Source organism: Castor canadensis, chromosome 12 (genome assembly GCF_047511655.1).
Source record: "Castor canadensis chromosome 12, mCasCan1.hap1v2, whole genome shotgun sequence".
Lineage (NCBI taxonomy): Eukaryota > Metazoa > Chordata > Mammalia > Rodentia > Castoridae > Castor > Castor canadensis.
In genome coordinates, this window is record NC_133397.1 from 22886191 (window position 1) to 22912067 (window position 25877).

The 25877-nt window shown below is 46.0% G+C and overlaps 2 protein-coding genes, 1 long non-coding RNA gene and 1 other non-coding gene across 18 annotated transcripts; 2 read left to right on the forward strand and 2 right to left on the reverse strand.

Annotated features, from left to right (window-relative positions):
• Positions 1-872: 872 nt before the first annotated feature.
• LOC141414774 (uncharacterized) lies at positions 873-4760 on the reverse strand. Of its 2 annotated transcripts, none has more exons than XR_012439630.1 (4): positions 4444-4760; positions 3255-3487; positions 3046-3117; positions 873-1072 (listed from the first exon to the last, which is right to left on the reverse strand). It is a non-coding gene; the product is annotated as an uncharacterized lncRNA (long non-coding RNA). The 2 variants fall into 2 exon arrangements; XR_012439629.1 differs by having other exon boundaries at positions 3255-3387; positions 4444-4747.
• Positions 4690-4778, forward strand: Trnay-gua (transfer RNA tyrosine (anticodon GUA)). Its single transcript is given in 2 exon segments — positions 4690-4726; positions 4743-4778. It is a non-coding gene; the product is annotated as a tRNA-Tyr (tRNA).
• A 410-nt stretch (positions 4779-5188) lies between these two features.
• Agbl5 (AGBL carboxypeptidase 5) lies at positions 5189-23082 on the forward strand. 14 transcript variants are annotated; one of them, XR_012439632.1, is made up of 17 exons: positions 5358-5677; positions 6766-7026; positions 7125-7296; positions 7606-7769; positions 8307-8484; positions 8719-8897; positions 9308-9764; positions 10152-10321; positions 10659-10794; positions 11417-11619; positions 12185-12399; positions 19855-20016; positions 21131-21243; positions 21350-21427; positions 21539-21585; positions 22052-22185; positions 22555-22694. XR_012439632.1 is itself a non-coding variant. In XM_074049350.1 (16 exons), the coding sequence occupies exons 2-16, from the start codon at positions 6812-6814 to the stop codon at positions 22724-22726; spliced, it is 2901 nt and encodes a 966-aa protein (XP_073905451.1). In that variant the 5' UTR covers positions 5189-5299; positions 6766-6811; the 3' UTR covers positions 22727-23082. The 14 variants fall into 14 exon arrangements, 11 of the variants coding, with proteins under 11 accessions (XP_073905451.1, XP_073905450.1, XP_073905453.1 ...); XM_074049350.1 differs by lacking the exon at positions 5358-5677 and adding an exon at positions 5189-5299 and having other exon boundaries at positions 21131-21427; positions 22555-23082; XM_074049349.1 differs by having other exon boundaries at positions 5353-5677; positions 21131-21427; positions 22555-23082.
• Ost4 (oligosaccharyltransferase complex subunit 4, non-catalytic) lies at positions 22949-24276 on the reverse strand. Its single transcript, XM_020154932.2, has 3 exons — positions 24117-24276; positions 23832-23969; positions 22949-23185 (listed from the first exon to the last, which is right to left on the reverse strand). The coding sequence occupies exon 2, from the start codon at positions 23966-23968 to the stop codon at positions 23855-23857; it is 114 nt and encodes a 37-aa protein (XP_020010521.1). The 5' UTR covers position 23969; positions 24117-24276; the 3' UTR covers positions 22949-23185; positions 23832-23854.
• Positions 24277-25877: the final 1601 nt, after the last annotated feature.

Consider the following 25877-nt stretch of genomic DNA (forward strand, 5'->3'; position numbering starts at 1 on the left):
AGATTGATTTGGGTGGTATTGCCATTTTAATAATATTAAACCTTCCAATCAGAAACACAGATGTGATTCTGTTTATTTTGATCTTTACCATTTTTGTCTACGTTTTGTAGCTTTCAGTGTTCAGAACTCTTTCACCTCCATGGTTATATTTATTCCAAGGCATTTTCATCATTTTGGATGCTATTGTAAATAATTTGCATCATTTTCTTAGTTTTCTTTCAGGTTGTTCCCTCTTAGATGGTTTCCACTTAGTGTTCCTGGCTAGTATATGGTAACACAGCTATGTGTAATGACAGGGTGTAATTGGTCTTGCACTCTGACCAAAGACCTATTGAAGGTACAGGACGGACCCATGAGTTTTGATGTAAAAGATGTTGAAAGATAAAAATCTGATGTGGAAACAAGGGGGAGTGTCCAGAATTATCTGAAAAGGTTATCAAAATACTTTCACTTTCCACCTACATACCTGTGTTAAACCAGGTATCCTCAACCAATGCAACAAACAGCAATAGATTTAATAAAAATACATAAGTATTTTTAATAAGCCACACAGTTCAGAGTTTCAAAAATGTAAAATGCCACTCTCATTATTACTGTTTTTTAATGTACGAATTGTTCATTAAAATGTTATAATTGAGTAAACAATATTTAAATATTTCTCACTTTTAATTTCTAATATGATAAATACAGATACAGTCCATATAAGCCAAAGCCTTTTTTTAAGAGCATAAATGGATCCTGAGAATTGTTGGGTAGCAAAAACAATAAGGCAGGAAAATAAGTAACATGGGCAGAGCTTTCTGGTAGAGCAAGAAGTGAACCCCTGTGTTTGAACCCCAGCACCGTGCACACACAGACACTCAGCACCAAAATCAACTAAGAAAAAGTATTTTATTCCCAGTTACTCTTTTTAAAAACTTTTGGAATTAGAGGGTGGTCAATTAGTTGGACATGAAATATAAAAATAAAGCCCAGAAGTGGTGGTGCACTCCTGTAAATCACAGCACTCGGAGAGTGAGACAGGAGAATTGTGAGTTCAAGGCTGGCCTGAGCTACATAGTGAGACCATATCCTAAAGAAAAAGGAAAAAGAAAGAAAATGAAAATAAAAAGTTCCCCATATTCCAATGATAACTAGTTAGAGAATAAAATCAGGTATAAAGATTCATTCACAAAAGCAAGAAAAGATACAAAAAAAACCTTAAATGATCTTAAAAAGTATATATGATCAACAAAAATTAAAATCCTAAGAATTACTAAGTTTAGACATTTTAAAATAACTGGAGGGCAACACCATGTTCCTGGATTTCCAAACATTAAATCAGATTATCTGGGTGTAGGACCCAGACATCAGCATTCCTTAAAAGTCTCCAAGTGATGTACAGCCAAGGTTGGACATAAGTGATACTTTTTGGGGGGGAAGGGGGAGCAGTACTGGGGATTGGACTCAGGGCCTTGAACTTGCTAGGCAGGTCTCTACCACTTGAACCACATCCCCTGATTCAGGGATTTTTTTTTTTTTTAATTCACACCATATACCTAAAAAATTTCAAATAGATGAAAGTTAAATAGGAAAAAATTTAAAAAGAGCATTCAGTCTTCACTTCGGGAAGAATTTTCTAAATTTGAAAGCAATGAGGAAAGCTCTTAAAGGGAATGATGTCTGTGCATAAAAATTTTAAGTGTGCATTTTAAAACAACAAACTATCCAAAAAACATTTGCAGCGAATAAGAAATACATCCTTGCTGTTAAAAAACTTGTTTTTCAATAAGAAAGGCATTAAGCATAGGCAAAATATATAATTCATAAGCAATACAAAGGAACAATAGTCTTGAAAAAAAGATTCACATCATTGGTACAGAAAGTGCAAACGTAAAATAAATGCCACTCACATTTGCCCATCATTAATGGTTTTTTTTAGGTAAAAATATACTCATTGGATACTATGATAGAATTTGGTATGTTTCTGGGAAGTGATCAGGCAATTCTGCTCCTAAAAATATTCTAGGGGAGAAAACAGAAATAGAGGCAAAGATTCACGAACACTCATTGCAGCGGTATTTATACTGAAAATTTGGATATAAAGTAAAAGTGCCAACAAAAAGATGAATAGTTCAATAAATTTTGGTGAAATCAAAAGATGATAATTACTATATTCAAACAGTGATTTCAAAATAACTTTAATGGCATAAGGAAATGCATATAATTGAGTTCAATTTATTAAAAGATTGACTATTTTTTAAAATGGAAAATAAGTGCTGGCAAGGATAAGGAGAAATTGGAACTCTCATACGTTCCCAGCAGGAATGCTGCAGTCACTGTGGAAAAGTTTGGCATATTAGATACATTATTATCATATGACCTAGCAATTCCACTCCTACATGTATACGCAAGAGAAATGAAAATGCATGTCTACACAGATCTGTATACAAATGTTAGAGCACCATTATTCATAATAACCAAAAGTTGCAAATCACCCAAATGTCCACCAATAAATGAATGGATGAACTAGCACTAGCTTATCTATATGATGGAATATTATTTAGCCACAAAAGGAATGAAGTACTAACACATGCTACAATTTAGAGGAGTCCCAAAAACATTATGCTAAGTAAAAGGTCACAAACTTCATGGTTTATTTCTATGAAATTTATAGAATAAGCAAATAGGAAGCTGGTTATTGGTTGCCAGGGGATGAGGGGAAGTGATGGCGGGGAGTGATTACTTCAAGGTAGAGGATGGTCTTCTGGGTGAAAAAAAGTTTTGGAACTAGAGAGAGGAGATATTTGCAGGTCACTGTGATTACACTCAATGTCAACAAATTGCTCACTTTAAAGCAATTGTTTAAAAAAATCAAACAAACAAAAAATTGTTTTCCTGATGAACACAGATGCAAAAATTCTCATTAAAAAACTCACAAACTGGATGGAGGGAATGAGTTCAAGTATGATATACTTGATACATTGTAAGAACTTTTGAAAATGCCACAGCATATCCCATCACAACAATAATTTTTTAAAAATCACAAACTGAATTCAACAGTACCTTAAAAAGATCACACACCATGATCAAGCTGGTTTCATTCCAGGGATCCAAGGATGGTTCAGCACATGCAAACTGATAGACATAATGCACCATATGAACAGAAAAAAAGACAAAAATCACATGATCATCTCAACAGACGCAGGAAAAAAAAAACCCTAATAAAATGCAGCTTCCCTTCATAAAAGAAACTAGGAATAAAAAGATCATACCTCGACATATAAAGGCTGTATAGCGTATAGCCAACATCATCCTAAATGGAGAAAAACTGAAGCCTTTTCCTATTAAGTCAAGGAGACCAGGGTGTCCACTTTCTTCGCTCTTTTTCAACATGGTACTAGAGTTCTTAGAACAATAAGGGAAAAGAAAGAAATAAAAGGGATACAAATAGGAAAGGAAAAGAAGTATAATAATAATAATAATGGTTAATTGTATGTTAGGTGAACTTTATATCAAATTTTAAAGGCAGCATAATTAAATATGGAGAGAGAGGAGAGAGGGAGAGGGAGAGGGGGAGAGAGAGAGAGAGAGAGAGAGAAACTTATAATGCTGAACACTAAACCAAGAAAACTACCCCAGGCTAAAGCTGTGAGACACGATAGCAGGATGGCAATATTTGCAGCAACAGAATGGAGTTAAGCCAGGACTTGCCGGGAGGCTCCAGGCAGCACAGACAGACGGCGCGGAGCGGGAGCTGGAGACCCGGTGTCCAGCACCCTCACCCCGCCAGACCGCGAAGCAAGGCTGCACAGAGCAGCTGGGGTTCGTCAAAACAAAGCAAAACAAACAAACAAGCAAAGCCAAGGACTGCGAGGTGGCACTGCAGACCCGGGGAAGAGCTCGAAAGGTGTGAGCCGGAGAGGGGGCAGCGGTGGGGAAGACCACGGGGGTCAAGCCATGACCCCACAGAAGGCACCCAAGTGGCAGGGGAGACCTCAGGGCAGAAGACCCTTCCCAGGCCCTGGGGACCCCGCGGTTCCCCGAGGGGAAGCGAGCTTGGTGTGCAAGCCCACGAGAGCGAGCAGGGGCCCGAGTCGGGCCTGTGCGCGGGACTGCGGAGGAATCGAACGCCCCGGCTGGAGCACCTGGCAGGGCAGGACCCCGCGTCCTCCACCGCGTCCCCGGGCCACGCCGCCCCGCTCGCCTCCAGCAGCCCTGCGTCCTGTATCTTTCTCGCTCCCATTAGGGCGGATGCATGCTGGCCTACGTTAGTTAGCTGACTGAGCGAAGGCCTTCGCATCGAGGGAGCGAGCATTTCACACGCACCCGGGAGAAGGCGAGGGCAACGTGGAGCAGAAGCAGCCCCGCCGCCCAGCGCCTGTGCCCACCCGGCTAGCGCGTCGCGGCGGCGAAGCCGGGTGAGCGCCGCCCAAGCTCAAGCGTGTGGCCCGCTCGTCTTGCCTTTGCAATCCTGCAGGAAGGGCCACACAGCGTTGGTAGCGTTTGTAAAAAGCAGAGAAACGTCAGAGAAGCTCATAGCCCGGGTTTCCTTCGTCCGCGGCTGGGAACTGGGGCCTTAGGCGGCATTCACGGATCCATTTGGCTGATAAAGAGAGGGACAGGCTCGACAAACACCTCCGAAACGCCGGAAGAAGGCGGTGTCGGTAAGAATTAGAGGGCAGCCGGCAGCCGCCGGGAGCAGCGAGGCCTTCGATAGCTCAGTTGGTAGAGCGGAGGACTGTAGTGGATCAATTGCGGCAATCCTTAGGTCGCTGGTTCGATTCCGGCTCGAAGGACTTCGTATATTCTTTTTCGCCTCAACTTCAAAGTTTACTTTGCCTAGGTAGTGCCGACATGGGGGAAGACGCGTATGTACTAAGTACTCAGTGTACAGTGAAACTTGTTTGCGCGTCAAATGCAAAATTATGTTGACAGGTATTTCAAAGTCAGTATTGTTTGTGTGTAATCATTACATCCCTAGATTTTAAAATCTGGCCAGAGTGCCATTACACTCTTCTAGATAGATATCCTGAATCACAGTTGAGCCACTGGACACCCCAGAATAATCAGTAAGGCAAAAGAAAAAAAAGGAACAGCACCAGCTGGGGGATTAGCTCAAATGGTAGAGCGCTCGCTTAGCATGCGAGAGGTAGCGGGATCGATGCCCGCATCCTCCACTTGGTTTTTTGCCTTTTGCACCAATGAGCACAGAGCACAGAACAGGGACAGACCCTTCGAAGCAGGGTGGGCAGATATTTTATTCTACAGTACGGTGAGGGGCACGATAAGGCGGTGATCAGCTTCCTTTTATTGTCAGGTAAGACTCTTCCAGCTTCCCAGTCGCTCGCTTTGTCTTCCCCGCCTCTCGGAGGAAGACCGTTAACCGCCTGGGGTGGAGACGCGGCGGAAGCCCGGCACAGCGCGGGGCCCCGCAGCCCCCAACCCGTCCTGGCGCAGCTACCGCTCTAGCGCGCGGAGCCCTGCTCACTGACCAATGGCAATGCGCCTTACTCGGCGGGTAGCCAGCTGCGGCCGCGGCCAATAGGCGACAGACTTCTTGTTTCCTGGCAGAGCGGGGTCCCGGCACCGCGGCGCTCGGTTTTTGTGTGGGTCCTGGGTGGAGGGCCCGGGTGCCGGGGCCCGAGGTGCCGCCTCGCTAGCGGGAGAGGGAGCGGGAGCAGCGGCCCGGAGAGAGGTGAGGGGCTCTGCGTGGACTGCCCCGCCGGCCCCGCCCCTTCTCGCAGCCCCTTCGGCCCAAGTACCTCTCGAATGCCACCCCGCCCCCCGGCCTGGTCTGGCCGGCCGACCCCACCCGCGGCTGCCCCTCCGCTGCCCCACCCCCTGTGTGTGGCCTCACCTCTGACCCCTAGGCCCGGCCTTCTCACCCTCCAGTGTGCCTGTCCCCACCCCTCCCGTGCCTGCAAGTCCCGTCCAGCCCTGGGCAAGCCCGTCAGTGTGAGGGTCCTCCAGCATCAAGAAGCTACCTCCTGCACCCAAGTGGGACTCTACAGGCCCAGGTTTTTAAGGGGTGCTTAGGATATACAAACCACCAGGGTAGGAGAGGCTCCCATGTCTCCGAGGAGGTGGGGAGGATGGAGACAGACCCATGCCCTAACTGGAACTGAACTGCAGTCTAGGTGAGCAAGTGGCGTCTAGCCAGTTGCCTTTGAGTATAAGCCACACTTCTGTAGTTTTTTTCCATAATAGAAATAGGATTAGAGAAAAAGAAAAACAAAAGGAAGAACCAGCCCTTCCAGGGCTATTGGAAGCACAGCAGAATTCTGGACAGTACCTGTGAGGACACACAAGGGAAGAAAGGAAACTCCCCATTTAAACTTAGAAACCTGGTTCTCTGTGATTTGCACTGGAGGCACAGAGCCAATTTGGAATTAGAGATCCAGAAAAAGCTCATCTCTCAAGATGGTCACAAGTTGTGGTGGGCATATATTGTGTAGGTTTGGGAAGTCCCACCTTTGTGTGGTCTCTATTTTGGTTTGCAAAGAAGCTCAAAGTCTAGTGTTTCTCAACATGGTTAAACTGATTTGGGAACAGCTGTGCTATAGTAAAACGGAGTTCCTTAGGTCAGTCATACTCCTTAGTGTGAGGGACAGAGTGCTGCTTGCTCTGGGCCTTGGTGGAAGGCAATTTCCATGTTTTCTAAGGAGCAAGACTTTTGCTTCATAGGGCATTTCCTAAGAATGGCTTCATTTATCCAGTGATACCCAAAAATCGTGTTTCATTTTTCTTCCCCCTCCTCCCTACCCAACTTCATTTTTTTCCCAGCTCTCAGGGCCAGAGTGGGGCAAGAGGATGCTTTCCCAGCCTCACCATGGAGCTACGCTGTGGGGGATTGCTGTTCAGTTCTCGCTTTGATTCAGGGAATCTAGCCCATGTGGAGAAAGTGGAGTCTGTGTCTAGTGATGGGGAAGGAGCAGGAGGGGGGGCACCAGCTCCCACTGGTGGCATTGCTTCTTCCCCTGACTACGAGTTCAACGTGTGGACCCGGCCAGACTGTGCTGAAACAGAATTTGAGAATGGAAACAGGTATGTGGTCCTTTTCCAGTTTGCTTGCTTCAGTTCTCCCACACATTCTCTCTCTAATCCTCACACATATAATGACCTGTCTCTCCCCTGGCCCTCAGGTCGTGGTTCTACTTCAGTGTCCGGGGAGGAACTCCAGGGAAACTCATCAAGATCAACATTATGAACATGAACAAGCAAAGCAAGCTGTATTCCCAGGGCATGGCCCCTTTTGTGCGTACACTGCCCTCCCGGCCACGCTGGGAGCGCATTCGAGACCGTCCCACATTTGAGGTAAGTTCTCCATGAGGAGGAAAGACTGTGTGCTAGTAGAGAAAAGTAAACATGTAATTTGCCCTCAAAAGAAGAAGTAGGTAGGCGGGATCCCAGGTTTTGGTATCAGCTTTCTTCTACCACTAACTGGAATTCAAGATGAACCCCTGCTTCAGCAAGCCTAAAGGAATTGGTTGTCACTTAGAAAATATCAGAGGGAGGGAAGTTGGTAAAGGTGATAAGGGCATGAGGTCAGTCTTGGTGACCCCAATAGCTCAGTTCTGACACAGACGGCATGTTGCCTCTCCCTCTTCCTCCTCTGCTCCTCAGATGACAGAGACCCAGTTTGTGTTATCCTTTGTTCACCGTTTCGTGGAAGGCCGTGGGGCCACCACCTTCTTCGCCTTCTGCTACCCCTTCTCCTACAGTGACTGCCAGGATTTGCTAAACCAGCTAGACCAGCGCTTTCCGGAGAATCACTCTACCCATAGCAGGTGCCAACTCCACTCTTGTTCCTGCCATACCATCTTGGATCACACAGCACCTCTGTTACTTCTAGAATTTGTCCTCAAGAGCTCTGACTCCATGGGTCTTTTTCTGTATAGAATGTGGGGCTTTGAAAAATGTGGTTATTTATGACTATGATCTCAGCATACCACCACCTATACTCTCCTCTTCCACCTGCCTAGTTCAAGCCTTTTACTATGCCAGCCAACATCAGTTATCCAGAATTTAGCCAGCATTGTGGCTGCTCAGCACATCTTTTTCATCCGTCCCCACAGAGGGCACCTCTCTACACAAAGTAATCTATCCTAGAGAACCACTGACTGGAAAAAAATAAATAAATCTAACTTGTGCCATACTCTGCATTTTGGCAATGCAAGCTGACCCATATCCTTAGCCTTATTTAACAGTGTAAGGAACTGTGAGGCCCCAAAGATTAAGGTGAGAGACCAGATATTACAAAATCTGGGCTGGCGACAAGGTATAACTCTTAGGGACTTCTACTGGTTTAATTTTTATCTTTGCAGCCCCCTGGATACTATCTATTACCACCGGGAGCTCCTTTGCTATTCTCTGGATGGACTTCGTGTAGATCTGCTAACAGTCACTTCCTGCCATGGGCTTCGAGATGATCGGGAGCCCCGTCTAGAGCAGCTATTTCCTGATAACAGCACCCCCCGACCATTCCGTTTCACAGGCAAGAGGGTGAGTAGGGTTAGCATAAAAGCAGTATGTTGGCCTTTCTATAGCTCTAGCTACAGTGGACAGCTTAAGGCTGTCAATCACTAGGCATCTTGGAGCCAGCTCAGCCTGCAGTCTGGAGCAAGGGTGAGCTCCTGCTTCCTTTGTAAACTCAGCTTCACCCACCCCTATACCCATGTATATCAGAATGGAACTATAGCATAACTGACCTAATGTATGCTCTCCTCTCTACCTCAGATATTCTTCTTAAGCAGTAGAGTACACCCTGGGGAGACACCATCTAGCTTTGTCTTCAATGGCTTTTTGGACTTCATCCTCCGACCTGATGACCCCCGAGCTCAAACCCTACGTCGTCTCTTTGTCTTTAAGCTAATTCCTATGTTGAATCCCGATGGTGTAGTCCGGGGCCACTACCGGTAAATAGCCTCCCAGTCCTTCTGGATTGTTCCCAGTCCCCCTCATGTCCTACTTCTTAGTGAGACTGTCATCCTTCTAGCTTCTCCTATATTCCTGGTCCTCTTGCACCTAACAAGGGCAAGCCCATCTAATCTTCCATTGACTTGTGAGGGGATGTGATTGCATCTAATAGCACTCCTGGGAAGGAGCAAAACTAAGATAGATACGAGCCTATCTGGGTAGAGAAAGCTATGCTTAGTTTCTATGGTAGGAGTGACAGCAGGTCATACAGAGGGGCCCTTGTCCTCAGTTCTTTCTTTTCCAACACAACCTCAGTTGGTAAATCAGTCTCCCAGTCTACTTGTCATCTACTTTGTGTCTTCTTCACTGTCCCAGTCTAGACTCTGCTTCAGTCCTTATATTCTTACAGCACAGACTCACGTGGAGTGAATCTGAACCGTCAATACCTGAAGCCTGATGCCATCCTGCACCCAGCCATCTATGGGGCTAAAGCTGTGCTCCTCTACCACCATGTGCACTCTCGTCTGAACTACCAGAGTCCCTCTGAGCGTGAGCCCAGTCCACGTCTCCTTCCTGATAATCCCCTTTCTGACCTCGAGAAAGCCAATAATCTCCACAATGAAGCTCATTTTGGGCAGTCATCTGATGGGGAAAACCCTGAGACCTGGATTGAGACAGAGCCAGCAGAACAGAGGGCCAACAGTGTGTGGATTATGCCACAACAGTCTGCTGAGCTTGAGGAACCAGCCCCTGATACCATCCCCCCCAAAGAGAGTGGTGTTGCTTACTATGTGGACCTGCATGGACATGCTTCCAAACGGGGTTGCTTCATGTATGGAAACAGCTTTAGTGATGAGAGCACCCAGGTAGGAGTCCTAAGGATGTCGTGATTGTGGGAAGTATTTCACATTAAGAGATAAGGGTTAAGCCATGAACGGGAGGGAAGGTAGCCTTTGACAGGAAGGCCTGTGCAGACTACCTCTGCATCAACTTCAAAGGGCCAAGAGATGATATTGGGTCCTTCTATCTCAACTCAACCATTACATCATAACTTCTGTGATGGAAGAAGTTCAGAGCTTAAAAGAAGGTAGAATTACATTTTCCTAATGCCTAGAAATAATGGCAAATTGTGAGAATTCAAAAAATGTCAATTACTGCTGATAGTTGTGATGATATGTGCTGTGTCTTAAGTCACATGGCTGCTATCTCTCGTCTGTCTCTCCTTCTGAGTTGCTTTTTCCTCCCCCAAACAGGTGGAAAACATGCTATATCCAAAGCTCATCTCCTTGAATTCAGCCCACTTTGACTTCCAGGGCTGCAATTTTTCAGAGAAGAACATGTATGCCCGAGACCGTAGAGATGGCCAGTCCAAAGAGGGAAGCGGCCGTGTTGCAATCTACAAAGCCTCAGGGATAATCCACAGGTTGGGTGGAAACTGGGATAGACTTGAGGAAATAGCTTCCCTAAAGAAAACAATACCCAATCCAAGGTGTTTGAAGGGCTGGGACCACCCATATCTTCTGAAAAGACAGCCTTACAATTAGCAGGATTATCTTTAATCTGGGATTTTACTTTTCTGGGACTTCCTGGGTACACAGTGTAGTGCCAAGGTCAGTTGCTAGTTGCTGGAGATTATTACCATATTCTTTGTCTTCACTTTTTTCCAAGTGACTACTTTTTTAGACTATTCAAGCTGTCCCCCATGGTTCTGTCCTGATACCTGTTCAGGCAGGACACTGATAAAGATCTCTGTATCATAGCTACACACTTGAATGCAACTACAACACTGGACGCTCAGTAAACAGCATCCCTGCTGCCTGCCATGACAATGGGCGTGCCAGCCCCCCTCCCCCACCGGCTTTCCCCTCCAGATACACTGTGGAACTATTTGAGCAGGTATGAAGCTGTGGGATAAAGTGGGAAAGGGGGAACCTCAAGGTCTGGAAAGACCTTCACTCTGGCTGCCAAACTCTAAGGTCCTTTGCAGAGATGGGCTTATTTCCCTGGGTTAACAGGAGCATGGCTCTGGTTAAAATGGTACTGAGAATCAACAGGCATAATTTCTGACCCACACCACAGAGAATCCCCTAGCATCTCTGAGTCAGAGAGTCAGCTGGTCTGAGCTGGTCTTCCTCATTCCATTGGGTTTATTTACTCCTGGGCTTTAAAAGCACCCTCCCTACTATGGTCTTGATGATTCCATGTATCACAGGACACTTCAGAGGGGTAGAAAGAGCTGCAGGTTAGAGATCTAAACTTTTGTTGGGAGAACTTCTTGGTGCCAGCTAGAAAGCATACCTGCTCCTCATAATGGATGAAGGCCCCAAAATGGACAGTGAGGTAGGGAACAGCTATAAGTCTACTTGATATAAACAGCCTGGGCACAGAAGTTAGGGTACCCACTGAACAAATTTTGGGTCTGGCACCTTCTTCCCTTCTACTGGGCTGTGTACCACACCCCAATATAGCAGCTTTGATGAGAGGACCAAGATGCTGAATCAAACTGGACTCCCCACAGGTGGGACGAGCTATGGCCATCGCAGCTCTGGACATGGCAGAATGTAATCCGTGGCCCCGAATTGTGCTGTCAGAGCACAGCAGCCTCACTAACCTGCGGGCCTGGATGCTAAAGCATGTGCGCAATAGCCGAAGCCTGAGCAGCACTGTCAATGTGGGTGTCAACAAGAAGAGAGGTTCTCGAACTCCTCCCAAGAGTAACAAGTAAGACCAGCAGTATAGAAAGGAGAGGGTAGGAAAGTGGGCAAGCTCTAGAGGTAGGAATTCTGAGGGATTTGTGTTCCTTCGCTTCGCCTAAAACTGCCACCTGGTGAATATTCTCTGGGTAAAGTAACATTAGTAAGATCAGTTCATTTTTTGAGAATGGAATCCTCTCCCTTTTGCTTGGAGCTACATATTTCTAAGGGACCTGAAAATCAGGCCAGGGGACTCCTTGCTCCAGAGCTGTGTACAAAATTGATTATTTTTGTGGTAAGGGTAGGGCAGGTCTCAGTTTCCAAAGGTTGTGATTGACTGATTTAAGGGAGTTCAAGGGCTAGCACCAAGGAAATAAAGGGAAAATTCTTTGGTACAGCCCTTCTGAGATGAGCTAGTATGCCCTGGGTCAGATACCGCATCCATGGACATGAGTTCATTCCTTCTTGGAAATGGGTTCTTACGCATTTTTACCCTAAAGGTGAAGCTTTGCTGAGCAAGCATCAGAACCTGGGGAAAGCCTTGGGACACTACTCCCTTGGCCCAAGGCTAACTGGAATCTACTTCTTTGTAGTGGACTACCTGTTTCCTGCTCTGAAAATGCCTTGAGCCGGGCTCGAAGTTTTAGCACTGGTACAAGTGCTGGCGGTAGCAACAGCAGCCAACAAAATTCTCCACAGATGAAGAACTCTCCCAGCTTTCCTTTCCATGGCAGTCGGCCTGCAGGGCTGCCAGGTCTGGGCTCTAGCACCCAAAAGCTCAGCCACCGGGTGCTGGGCCCTGTCAGAGGTAAGCCAGTCTGGGAGCCCCTGCAGCAGGTGTTCGGTTGTTTGGGACATTGCTGGGGAAAGTAAGAGCTTGAAAACATACACTTGGCCGAGAACTAAGGAGTGAATCAATAAAATTAGTCTGTAGCAGAATCTGTAGCCTCCCCCGCGACCTTGGTGTTCCCTGCGGCATGACTCTAGAGTAACAGTGTGTGTGGCCATAGGTGAAAGTCCTGGGGATCTGGGCTTCAGCTCATGCTAGGAGTGGGGGAAGTTTCCAAGGACAAAATACTAGCTAAAGCAGTGCTAAACTCAGACATGGAGCCTCAACCTCAACTACAATGCCATTGTGTCTTCTTGGGGGCAGTATAAGGAAATGTACTTGGAATCCAAATTGCAGGATGATGAGGAATCCTATCTAGTCTCCATGAGTTGAAATTGTTCCTGGTAGCAGAAAGTGGTATCAGGATTCCAATTCTTCCAAAGAAAAATGGAACAACTGCAGCAGCTTCTATTCTAGGCTCACAAACCAACACTCCATCCCTTTCCAGAAATGGGCAGAGTTGCTCAACTGTGCATCAGTTTTGCCTAATGAAATTCTGAGTCAAAGCCAGACATAGACAGATGGGCCTTTAGGGAAAAGAAGAGGTTACTAGAAATATGTTGTCAGACTGTGGAGGGGAGACTGTTGTAGTGCACCTTCTGGAAGTACACTACACCACAAATCAGTGTTCATGCCTCCTAGGCTGCAAGAAATCTTGCCAGAGTGTGGAGGCTTGTAAGCTGGAGCCAAGAGCTTTGCTGGTCATCCAGCTGCACCCATTGTTGTGAACATTTCCCTGCTACTCAGCTTGCAACCTACCTTTTGGATTTTTTTTTTTTTTTTTTGTAGTACCAGGGTTGAACTCAACCCAACTTTTGGAACAGACCTGACATACATTGGGTCAGGGGCTATAAATCTGACTGTATTAATTACAGAAGCCACAGAGAGGGCAATGGTTCTTACCAGCTTTAACCAATTAAGATGTTCTATCCCTGATACTCAGTTTGGTCCACTTTGTTTATAATCCAAATCCCATTCTTTAACATGCTGTTTTCATTGGGAAAAGATACCTTTGTGCACTGTGTTTGAAGAACAGTAATTAAAGTAGTAACAGTAATGCCATATTTAATAGTGAACAAGACAGTATCACATATATAATAATTTCATTTAATTTAATCCTCACCAGGATCTGTAGGATGGATGATGCTCCCATTTACCTGATGAGAAAACTTAGCTGTTTAAGAGTGGCTTGTCCAGCTGGGCATGATGTATTTGTGTATAATCCCAGCATTTGGGAGGCTGAGGCAGGAAGATCACAAGTTCAAGGCCAGCCTGAACTACATAGCAAGACCATGTCTCAAAAAAAAAAAAAAAAAAAAAGAAACAGTAAAGAGTGGCTTGTCCAAGATTGCACAGACATTAAGTAGCAGTTAGTCTACCTTTAAATGTTCCAGTATACCTAGTTTCCCATGCTAAATCTGTCTGTACATTTTTCTTCTTGTTTCTTTTCCTTTGTATTTTGGTCAGTCTCTTATAGCTAGTAACTCAATTCTGGGAATTCCTTCATCAGCATCATAAATTCTCATTCTGACCACAAAGGGAAATAGTAAAAAGCCTTTTCTAGGTCATCACTGGAGGATTCTAGGCAGTTTCCAATCAGTATTTTATTGACATCCTGTAGGTCCCCCTCTGAAGAATTTTGTTTTGAGCTCCCTGAGGTGAGGGACATGTACTCTATTTCTCCATTACTGCTCCAGATAACTAATGGAAAATATGCAGTGTCAGCAAGTAATTCCTGGCTGACTGATTTGAAACTTAACAAAGGAAACAGGCCACTAAATACGACATAAAAGTACATGTACATTATATAAATATCCAAGGCACTTGGGGAGCTACTGTGTTAGATCAACATGAGAGTAGTTAACCAAAGAATGTGCAGTTTAAGAAACAGTTTTGAAGAATGAGTAGTATATTTTTTTATATTATTTTATATATTTTTAATGAGAAATAGCATTCAGGATTAGGGACAGAGGGCTCCTGGGTAGAAGACAAAATCATGTAGACCTAGCTGGTATACAAAAGGCCATGCCCTTCATCTGGGAAATTGGATGAAGAGAGATAGATAAGAAGTTGAAGTGTCCTGAAAACAAGGATTATGAGTTAACTGAGACATAGGGTAACAAGTGGGTGCTTCTGAGAATAATGGGAACAAAAATAAGACTGTGTACTGTACTGGACAGGAAAGAGATGGGAGCCTTGCAGTAATTTACACATAAGCTGACTAGACCCTGTATCAGGGTCTGCAAAGGAAAGATAAACCCAAGTGTTAAAAACTGAAGTGAGATTCAATGATGGCAGAAGAGAGAGGAACTAAAAGGACTTCAAGGCAAAAGCTAAAGGAAAAAATCATGGTGACATTAAGACATTGTTAGGCAGGTGCTTTGCCACTTGAGCCACTCCACCAACCCTCTACATTAAGACACAGTTGAAAGAAAGTGTAAAATTAACTATTTTGACATGGTTAGGTGCCTCAAGCTATCTATATAAAGATGCCATCCAGGCAGAACTATAGGAAAAGTTAAGTGGATGGCTTAGAGGTCTAGGAGTCATCGCACACAGGTGTCAGGTGAAACCAAGTGAGAAGGGATATTTCACTCAGGTGAATGAACTCAAAAGCAGAAAAAGGGCTGGCTGAAGAACAGTGACGTCACAGGGACTTGCATAGTATATGTGAGAACTAAGAAACTCTGTAAGGTCAAGGGATCAAGACGAGCATTAATACTGAACATGGATACTATAAGAAGTTGAAAAGTGAGATTCCGGGAATTTTGACTCCTGTGTTCCACTGGGAATCTGCTGGTGCTAGTTTGTGCTGCTTCAGCTTTTAAGACTCCAGAATGGAAGACTGACCCTGGTTTGGGATAGGAACCATGATACAGGCTAGTATTTGGACTTGGCATCGTCAACCAACCCTGTGAAAACTTATTTGTCTATTGTAACCTGTTCTATTCTGTTGCTTGTGGTATTTATTTCCTGGTTCTGTACCTCTGGATTTTTGGCCTCTGCCACATCTAGCTACATTTGTTTTCCAAGCCAGAAAGAACATGATCCCCATCTCTTAGAAATCTTAACTGCAAACTAGCCATACTTTCCAACCCTCAAACTGGGATTGTGATTTCACAAAATTTTTTTTGACTTGTGAATTGTAAGAAATTTTCCACGAATGTATAAAATTATATCACATTTAACTATTACATTTTATTGACTATTCTTTACTGGCTAGAACAAAAATGAGATTTGGAAATCCAGGAAATTTCAGAAAAGATTGAGGCAGCTCAGCTTAAGACACAGGTTCAGGGAACTAGTCTGCTAGGCTCTGTCCAAAGGCTAGATTACACTGCAGAAAGGCAACTTGAGACAAATAGGAATGCTAATTGGACAGGAGGCTATAAAGTTCTGAATAAACCTTGATTCCCAGTACCCCTGACATCCTCTATCCAGTTCTCACCAGCTGCAAAACATGCTCAAAGCATCACCCTCCCAGACATAGTGCAGTTCCTGTCCACAGTCTCTGGCACAGAGACAGTGCTATCTGTAGATTCTGTGGCTGTTGGGGAAGAAGTGGTCATTGGAGAATAGTTAGTACAATGATGGAATGAGAGAAATCAAAGGCCTACAGGATACTGTACAAAAGCAGATGCAAACAAAACTAAAGGAGGACCTGCCAGGGTGAGGGAGGAAAAGTAAAGCAGTTTCTTCTATCCATTATGTATGGATTAAAGCAGGGCAAAGACTATGGGGAGACAAGTGAGGCACCTAGGACAGTTTAAGGCACTTGCAGTCAGGATTGTGCAGGTGCCTCCTTCAGTTTTATATCTGAGGTGCCTCACCTGCTTCATTGTAATCCTGGCTCTAGGTTTTAGCAATAGTCTCTTAGTAACTGGAACTTATTCCTGGTCCCCCAGCTTATCCAGCTGAATAGTGACATGAAAGAAGGTACTTAGATTTAAAAGCAGAAGCCTAGAGCTAAAGGCATGGCTCAAATGTTAGACTGCTTCCCTATAAGGGTAAAGCCTTGAGTTCAAACCCCAATAGTGCCAAAAAATAAAGAAGGAGGCTTCAGCTGTCACCCGATTACCACCACCTTTCATCTCTCCCAGTTCTGTCACTTGAACCTGAGGTTACTAGAGCTCTCTCCTGGTCTCTGCAGTGCCTTAGCTCAGCTGACAGGCAAATTTTGGTAGAGCAGCTAACATCCAGCAATAAGTAGAGATTCCTCTGGAGTAGTCAGCAGGACTTAGCAGAAGTATCTCTTTTACTTTTTCCACTGCAAACTTGTATCAGGAAATGTCTCATCTGCTTAGCACCTGGTACTTACTAAGTGGTCAGAAAATACTTGTTGAATGAATGAAAACTTTAGTTGGGAGCCAAATGCTTTCTTCCTCTCACAGGGCATAAACCAGGCCAGCAGACCATACATATCTGTGACCACATGTGTAGGGACAGTTCCAAAGATATCTGGGAGGATGATGTCAAATGTAAGTACAAGGTAAAAATTAAGCTCATCTAAACCGTGAGGCCTTAGAACATTAATCCTAACTAGTGCAAGTTGAGATCATTCTTGCTTAACCTCTTTAGACCATGGCCCCGGGATCATCCTGCCACTCTCCTAGTAGCACCTATAGCTGAATACCATAGAATATCATCTCATAACCTCTGGGAGCAGAGTTTCTGTCACTCTTGAATTCAGACTTATGCTGCTGTTTCTACAGCTCAAAACTGAGAAATACAGAACTGGGGCTGACCCTTTTACTTCTTACCTCAACAAGGACTAAATTGACCTGGATTACACCAGGGGCCAGAAATCAAAACATGAAAGTAATTATATGCTCTCACTGCCAAATTATAAGCAGGTTGTAAGGTGGTCTTTTAGTGATAATTGATTGAAATGTGATCTTAGAATGCCTTATTCTTTCTAAACTAAGCTTCTCTCCTAAATCAGAACTTGTCCTCTATCCTAAAACACTAATTGGGGGAAGGACTCCTAGGTTATAGTATCTTTCCCATACCTTCTCCATTTTGCATTGACCTTTGTTCAACATCTTTTGCCTGTTTTGCTTCCTATCTTCTGGAGTGACACATCATTATTAGAACCTACAAGTGTTCCAAAGGCTTTTACTTACTTGTTCTTTTTCTCTTCCCCTTTCTTGGGGTGTGGTGAGGGTTCACCCTTAACATGGTTTCAGCATGGTTGTGTATATCATTTATGAACTCATATTTCTCCTGTCAAGCTTACTGTTTCTGCCTACTGTATTGTCCTGATGTCCATTTTAGTTACTACGTCATTGATGGTGGCTGATGTTTCAGATTATTTGACTACGGTCACAAGTCTATCTGATTTCTGTTGGCTGTTGGCATCTTGGTGCCAACTCTCATTGTTCCCCTAAAGTCTGATTGTTTTAGAGTCTATAAACTTATTGGTGGCAACACCCCAGTGCAATTCCATATAGCTAGAATGGCTTCAATCCTGAGGTCTTTCTAACATATATGTGTGTGTGTGTGTGTGTGTGTGTGTATATATATATATATACACACACACACACACGCATATACATATATATATATTTAATTTGGAGACCTTTCAGAAATATTTTTTGTTCTTTTTTAAGACACAGTCTTGGTGTGTAGCTCAGGCTGACCTCAAACTTCCTCCTGCCTCGGCCTCCCAAGTGCAGAGATTAGAGGTGTTCTTGGCTTTCAGAAATATATATATAGATATATATGTATATCTATATATATATTTTTTTTTGGTGGTACTGGAGTTTGAACTCAGAAATAGTCTAGATAACTACCTGCTACTGTCCACTGTATCTGCAAAAGATGAAGTTATTATCACTGCTTCCTAAGTTTGAGGCTTTTCACATCCAACATGTGTTGCTTTGTATTAGGGGGTCAACTGGCAGGCTGGTCCTTCTGCTGAATTTGGTTCTGTGACAGTTTGAGAGTATCTGGCACCTGCTCTCCCTCTGTGACAAGGAAGAACCTGCTGAACCAGCAAGCCTTCTTAACCCATCCATTCACCATCTGTCCCACTGGGACCCCATCCTTCAGAATTTGTAGTTGTAAGGCTCCAGCCACAGGGATGGACCAAAGATGGCTGCCTGAAGAATATAACTGTATGCTATTAAATTCCAAGAGATGACTGATCCATAAACAATGACAAGCCATTTGAACAAAGGACAATAAAGGTAATGAGAGGGCAATTAATTTAATTCTGCCTATAATTGTCAAGTTGCTTAACAGAGGCTGAAATAGGATGCAGAAGACGTTCAAGGTTTCACTAGAAAGAGAAACAAATTCCAGAAGAACTATACAGCTAGTAGCCATAGGGGCTAAAGCAGAGGTTTATGAGGAATCAAGTTAACATCCTACTAAGGATATGTGGACTAAAACACAACAGGCAAGGCTATGAATGTGCCATGTTGAAACATTTAGACTTTATCATTTAAAAGATATCTCATTATCTCTTTTGCCTAACCCACAGCGAATTTCAACTGGGTCCTATTTTAGAATAGTAATTTGTGGCACCTATGTAAAGAACGGATGGTAAAAAGCAAGAGAGTCAAGTCAAGGCAGACCAGTAGGGGCAGTTTTTCAAATGTCTGAATGAAAGTTAAAGACCTGTATTTGGACACTGGTGATGGCAAGGAAGAAGAAAGGATTTCAGGTAAATGCAAAAGGTAGAACTATCAGGACTTGGCTAAACACTAATATATGCAAGGAAGCAGAAAAATGATACAAGGTTTCTAATAGGAAGAAGGAGTGGAAGAGGAAGGTGGGGAGAGAATGACTTTTTGTTTAGTAATGGGGACCTTCCAGATAGAAATGTCTAATAGGACAGTTAGAACTAGACTTCAGGAGAAAAGGAATAGAGAGTGATTTGGGAGTTGAAGATAGGACCAAGTCCAGAATGATTGGGGAACACTGGCTCACAAGGGGTAAGAACTGCAGTTGGAAGAGCAATTAGAGGTAAGAAGAAAATTTAGGAAAGCTGTGTTTCAGAAGCCAAGTTCATGACATTCTGGAAAAGAGTTAACTGGTAAGATAAGAACTGATTGAGAAATGGGTAACTGAAGCATTAGAAGTCTTTCCATCCATCTTATAGTTGCTTCAAAAGAGTCTGGTGTGGTGGTACAGGCCTGTAATCCCACAACTCCAGAGGTGAAAGCAGAAGGATTTAGTTTGAAGCCAGCCTGGGCTATGTAATGGGACCCAGTCTCAAGGGAAAAAAACAAAATATAAAAAAATGAGGTGCTAGTCTAGTGATAACCTTGAAAACGTGCATCTTCTGACCAAAGGGAGCCAGCAGGCCAGTGAAAGCTTTCTCATAGTACCTTACTTATTTGAACTTTTACTTGTGTCTCTTCCACTCAGAGCCCCGGAGCCAGGACAGGAGGCGGCGGCAGCAGCAGCAGCCACTGAACCATCGCCCTCCTGCAAGCAGCCTGATCTCCCCTCCAACTCCTGCTAGTTCTGGCACAGCCTCCTCACGCAACCTGAGCTCCTGCTTATTGCCCAACTCACTCAGCATATCAGGTCTGTATCCTCTATCCCTGAAATCCAGTTGGCCAACTTCCTCCCTTCCCTACCACCCAGGGCTTAGACCAGGCTCCCAGCTAGGCTTGAAGAAATCCTTTCAGCCACACTGCCACCTAATCTGGACTTCCTTCTTGACCTGATGTAATGCAGGCCACTCAGACCAGAAGCATCAGTTATCCTCCTGGCACCCTAAATACCTAACACCTGTGACTTTGTTCAGGAGGCTGGAATTAATGAAATAAACTTGTAAAATAAAATGACATTTTATTACACTTTTACTGTGTGCCAGGCATTGTTCCATGCACCTTATCTAATTTAATCCTCGCTTTTACAGTAGAGGAACCTGAGGACTTACTCTTTCCACCTGCAAAGTACTACTTACCAAGTTACCTGACTCCAGGAGCTGAGCAACAGTAGACAAAACTGGAGAATGAGAAAAAAAGCATAGGCCTTTCAACTGTCATCACCGCACATGTCATCCTATCATTCACATAAAACTTAAGCTGTCTACGCTCCTTTTAAGTTAGACCCAACTGTGTAAAAGACTAGATCGGACTGATTTCTAAGACTCCAGCCCGACATCCTCCTACATTACTCAGAGCCCACTGCTCTCAACCTGTCAACTCCCAATGGTCAGTTCTCAGACCAGAGTAGACTTGATTCTTAAGTGTCTAAACATAGGATGAGTACTAATTTACAGATTTAGTTAAGCTTGAGTGGGTTCCCATTCTAGCCAAAGATTGCCGCTCCACCCATTAGACGTGTAGCCTCACTAAGAGCAGATTTTGCCCCCAGGTAAACATGGCAACACATGGAGATGTTTTTGGTTATTACAATGGGAAGGAAACAGCATATAGTAGTTAGAGGCTAAGGAAGCTACTAAACATCTACCATGTGCAAGACTACTCCTGTAACAAAGGATTATCCAGCCCAAAATATCAGTAGTGCCAAATTCAGCACTGGCTTAGCATGCATGAAGCCCTGAGTTCAATTCCCAGCAATGCCAAAATAATTTTTTTTAATAAAATAAAAATAGTGCCAAGGTCAAGAAACTCTGATCTAAGTTTCTCTGTCACCCATACCTTCATGATCAGTTTCCTCTGTTCTCTAGGAAGCGGTTGCTCACTTTTGTCTTCTGGGGACAAGCCGGAGACTGTCATGGTGATTGGGAAAGGCCTGCTAGGAACTAGCGCTCGGATCCCCTGCATCAGGACTCGGTTGCAGGTATCATTTTTGGAGTCTACGCCAGTCCCTAGCATAACAATTCTGGCAGAACCCAGAATTGTTCACCTTGGCAATGGGAGGGTAAATGCTCAGCCCTGCTTTACAGCTTCTACCTCCAACCGTATCAGAAAGCTGCTCTGGTTCCTGGGTACTTACCTGCCCCACCACAATTCCCATCAGCCAGGTATCTTGCTTGCTTCCAATCCCACTGTTTCTGCTAAGTACACCCTAATCTCAGCCTACAGCTGTGGCTTTCTCTGCCCCTGCCCTTAGCTTCTCCTCTCTTTCTGCCCAGACCTGCCCGAGGAGAGTTTCCGCCAGGAGGGGTCCCGGATTCCCCAGGTAACATATCTGGTCACTGCTCCTAGAACAGCCCTGCCACCACCTCTAGATCCCAATGCTAGTTTAGCTAAAGGCAGATATAAGCAGAAGCTCTCTGGAAGCTTAAGCTGCTCTGGTAGGTGCTGAGTCCTAGAAGACTCTGAGGGAGGTCTACCAGTCCCCCATCATCTTTCTACAAAGTGCTTCTCTATTCAGCCAGATTTTGGCCATGGTATACCCATGCAGGCTAAATGCTGGATCATTTTGCCACCCCTAGCTACATAAGACTTGGAATGAATAGTCATGGAGTGAATTTTGGAGTTCTTTGGCTGAAATCCTGCCTCTCCTCCCAGCTAGGAACAGTGCCCAGGAATTCAAGGTCCTAGTACTTCTGTTGACTTCTATACTAGACTGTTATGCATGGAAACTCTAGAAACAGAAAAGCTCATGAACAACCCAGCCTCTTAGCCTCCCCCTGTCCACACAGGCTAGGCCCAGGTTGGGCCAGGGCTCACCGCCGACTGGCAGAGGGATGAGAGGCTCTTCAAGCCCCACATCCCTTATTCCCCGGACCAGAGAGAGCAATGAGTCGGAGCTGGGACCCCACTCTGCTACACCAGGGTGAGCACTGGAGTCCAGTCCCTCACCCCACCCCTTGTTTCTTCTATCCTCTCATCCCAGTTTCTGCCACTCAGAATAATTTTTCTCCCTTCCCTATATTCCTTTTGACCACAAAGACTAAATGTACTTCATTAAGAATATAGTCCCTGATTTTTATTATACCATGGCCTGAGTCTTCACTCCAAAAGACAAGAAAAGTACTACTAGTTAGGGCCTAAGGCCTAGGAGCTAGCTAGCTGGTTCTAGCATCAGACTTCTGCCTATCTCTCCCCATCTTCAACTCTCTCCCCTTTCACCTGTTAGCCCCTGGCTAACATCAGAAAAGGGGCTGGTTGCACAACCCTGATTCCTCTCTCTTCTCTGTTGCAGGCTGCCTCAGGCTGGCCCCCCACGGCCCCGCTCTGCCCCTGCCTTTTCTCCTATCTCCTGTACTCTATCTGACTCCCCATCCCGGATTTGTTACAGCGGGGGGCCTTTGAGCCAACCTGAGGTTTGTTTTGCCCCTAAATCTCCCCCACTCACTATTTCTCCCCGGGTCTAATAATTCCTTTACTTTCATGCCCAGCATATAGCCCTAAGTTGTGGGAACACAGAAATATGCAAGTTCCCTCCCTTGGCTGCTGATTCCATAGGACAACCATAACTCCTTGGAATGGCAGCCACACTGTCTGAGGCCTTGCAGAACATCACCTTGAGACAGGACAAAACAGGGACCTGCCGCCCTTTCCCTCCCTCCACAGCACAAGATTTGGGGACCACAAAAAAAAATTTATATTTTTGTATTGGGGGGAGGGAGTAGAAAAGAAAGCAGCCCCTATACTGGGCCCTATTCAGTGGCAGCTTCTTGTTCCATAGGGTTAAGGAAGACTTTGAGGAAATAAAAGTTGTTTGGAAAAATCCAGGTGTAGTTGCTTTGTATGTTGTGATGGGTAGAAGGGATGAAGTGAAGTGTGAAGGCCCCTCACACCCTCCATCTTGCCTCAGACTATGTCCTGGAACCCTAGAAAAGAGGGGGAAAGACCTGAGGTAAGGAAAATGCAGCTTTCCTTTGGGGAATGCTTCAGGAAATGACTCCCATCCAGACTGTTCCCCTTTATATTTTTGACCCACATTTAAAGTCGTTCCCAAAGACCGCCCCGCCCCCCTCCTTCTCTCTCTGGATAGCGTCTACTGTAGCCAAACCCTAAACCAACGTCCTTGGCCTCAGAACATGGAGACAGAGGTCTACATCTCTCACCCGCTTACAAAAAAAAAAAAAAAGCCTAAGCAAAGCCTCAGAAACCTGGGGACTGTGGGGCTATTTAAGTGAGGACAACTCACACTGGGATGGGGCCCTCAGTACATTGTTCCCACTGGAGTCAGTGCCTCCTTGGAACCATACCCCAAACTGGGGCTCTACCTACAGGGACCTCAAGATAGGGACTGCGGAGTTTTAGGGAACCCGCCCCCATTCTAGCAGGGAGCAGTTTAGGGAAAGGGGCAGAGCACTACAAGGCACTCTCTACTCTGAGGACAAAGGGGCCCAGTTCTGGACCGTAGCATGCTTGGCCCGACACTTTCTGATTTGAAGTTTCGAACCCTGCAGGCCCTGGCGTGGCCTCGCCACTCAGCTTTCCGGGAGCAACGCTACAGCCCCGGGCCGTTACCTGGGGCGGAGAAGGCGCCACTTTCATTCCTGCTTCTTGGGATTGTTGACTGCCACATAGTGATAGAGAACGACAAGCAAGAAGAGCGACACGCCCAACATGTTGGCGAAGATGGCGAGCTGCACGTCCGTGATCATCCTGCGGAGAAGGGGAGGGACTAAGCCTCGGGCCGCCGCACTCCTCGCCCTCGCCAGGACCAGTCCTCGCCCTCGCCAGGACCAGTCCTCACCCCCACGGTTCAGACACCGCGGAGCTAGCCCGTGAGACAGCCTGCGTGTTCCTCACCTGACCAGCTCAGCTCCGACGCTGCCTGCGCACCAGCTAGGGAAAGAAGACCTGGACCGGAACTTCGTAGCGCTCGCTGAGACCAATAAGGTACTTCCGGACGACCGGCGCCCTCGGAACGGCCTCTCTAGCCCGGCCGTCTCGCCTACTCCCGCGGTGCGCACAAGGGGCGGGGCCCTGCGCCCACCGGGGGAGGGGCGGGGCCTGGGAAGCGAGCCTGGGGTCAGAACCGCACAGCTGGCGGCAGCTGGCGAGACCTGGGACACAGCTAGCGAAGCTGTGGTGGCTGCTTCCCCGGAGCCGAGGAGTGAGCTAGGGCGAGAATGCGGCAGCCAGGCTGGACGGGAGACTCGGCCTCCTTCCTGCCCCGACACCCCGCCCTGCTGCCCATCCTTCGCTTCCCGGCCCGGCCCAGCCAGGTGCTTCCTTTGGGTCCTGCCCTTACGGTTCTCTCCCTGGCTCGGCCGGCTGGGATTGGGTGAGATGGTGCAGAATCAGGACTAGGCTGGGGAAACCGGTGTTGCTTTCACCGGCATCGGTCTTTCTGATCCACATCCCATCAAGAAGACGGGTCCTGCCTGTGTTCTGACCAGAGGCTTTCTTACGTTGGCTCCCTGCCTCCACCCCACTCCTGGAGGTGGGCGTCGGAAATAGGGCGGACCCTCCCAGAATCAAACCCAAGCCGTGGGACCTCGGCCAAGTGGGAAATCACCCCCCGGATGTGAGGGAGGGAGTAGGCGAAGAAGGGCTGGGATAAGCGAGAAGAGGGGTCGTGGGTTCGGGGAGGAGAAAGAGGAGAGGTGGCTGCGGGACGTCCGGTAGACGTCTGAGGATCTCTGGTGAGGGGAGCCGCACCCCGTAGCTCTACCCAACTCGAACCTTCTCCCCACTCCTTGCCTTCTCTCAGCTTCACCATAAAAGGGAACGGCACGGAGCCAGACGGAGGCCGGGGGCTGGGCTGTTGCTCTGGAGCTGTCAAGGGTAATGGAAGCCAGTTGCTTTGCGGTAGAGGGGGGCGTGGGCTCAGGAGAGGCCTCTGCTTCTCTGAGCCAAAGAAAACTCTACAGGAGCTGCAATGGGGCTGGAACAGCTGGGAGAGGGGACCAGATTGCCTCCTGTGTATACAATGAGCTGGGGTTAAACTATCCCCCCAAAAAAGTGGGCTTCCCTGGTCTGAGACCTTCAGCAGTATGTGCGCAGTATACCAGCGACTCCAGGCCAGTAACTCCTAAACTCAATCCCTACTTGGGGTCATATGGAGTTCCCCTGGCCTCTCTCCACCTCTCTCCCCACCCCCCACCATTTCTCAGAAGTTTTATGTTTAGAATTCCAAGCCCACATCCCTTCCACATAATATTGGTGAAACCCCAAACATGCTTTCCCCATGCATTCCTCAATGAGCTGGTGTGTCCCCAGCTCTGCTCTGGTAGAAGTACAAATCTAAGTCCTAGAAGGATTACACATCATTATGCTTCATGTCTCGTGGAAATTGAAGCAGACCCAAGTACAACTAGATATTTAGGTCTACTATTGAATCAAAGCTAGATAGACCTACCGTTTTAAAACAAGCTGTATCTCTAGTTTACAGAAGGTAAACTTTGTAGACTGCAGGTGACATGAGAGAAGGCTTTGGGAAAGTGCTTCAGATTTCCAAGGCTGTCCATAAGACCAGCTGACCCAGGTGCACAGTATCTTAGACTATCACAGCTGAAGGGCACCTTCAAGATCATTTTATAAAGAAACCACGGCCAAGAAAGTAAT

Bases quoted from the DNA above. Each gene is read 5' to 3' on its own strand.
- Agbl5 (XM_074049350.1), top strand. From the start codon at position 6,812: ATGGAGCTACGCTGTGGGGGATTGCTGTTCAGTTCTCGCTTTGATTCA. The intron at 8,898-9,307 runs GTAAATAGCCTC...ATATTCTTACAG, and splicing joins GTAGTCCGGGGCCACTACCG to CACAGACTCACGTGGAGTGA. The intron at 22,186-22,554 runs GTGAGCACTGGA...TCTCTGTTGCAG, and splicing joins CCCCACTCTGCTACACCAGG to GCTGCCTCAGGCTGGCCCCC.
- Ost4 (XM_020154932.2), bottom strand. From the start codon at position 23,968: ATGATCACGGACGTGCAGCTCGCCATCTTCGCCAACATGTTGGGCGTG.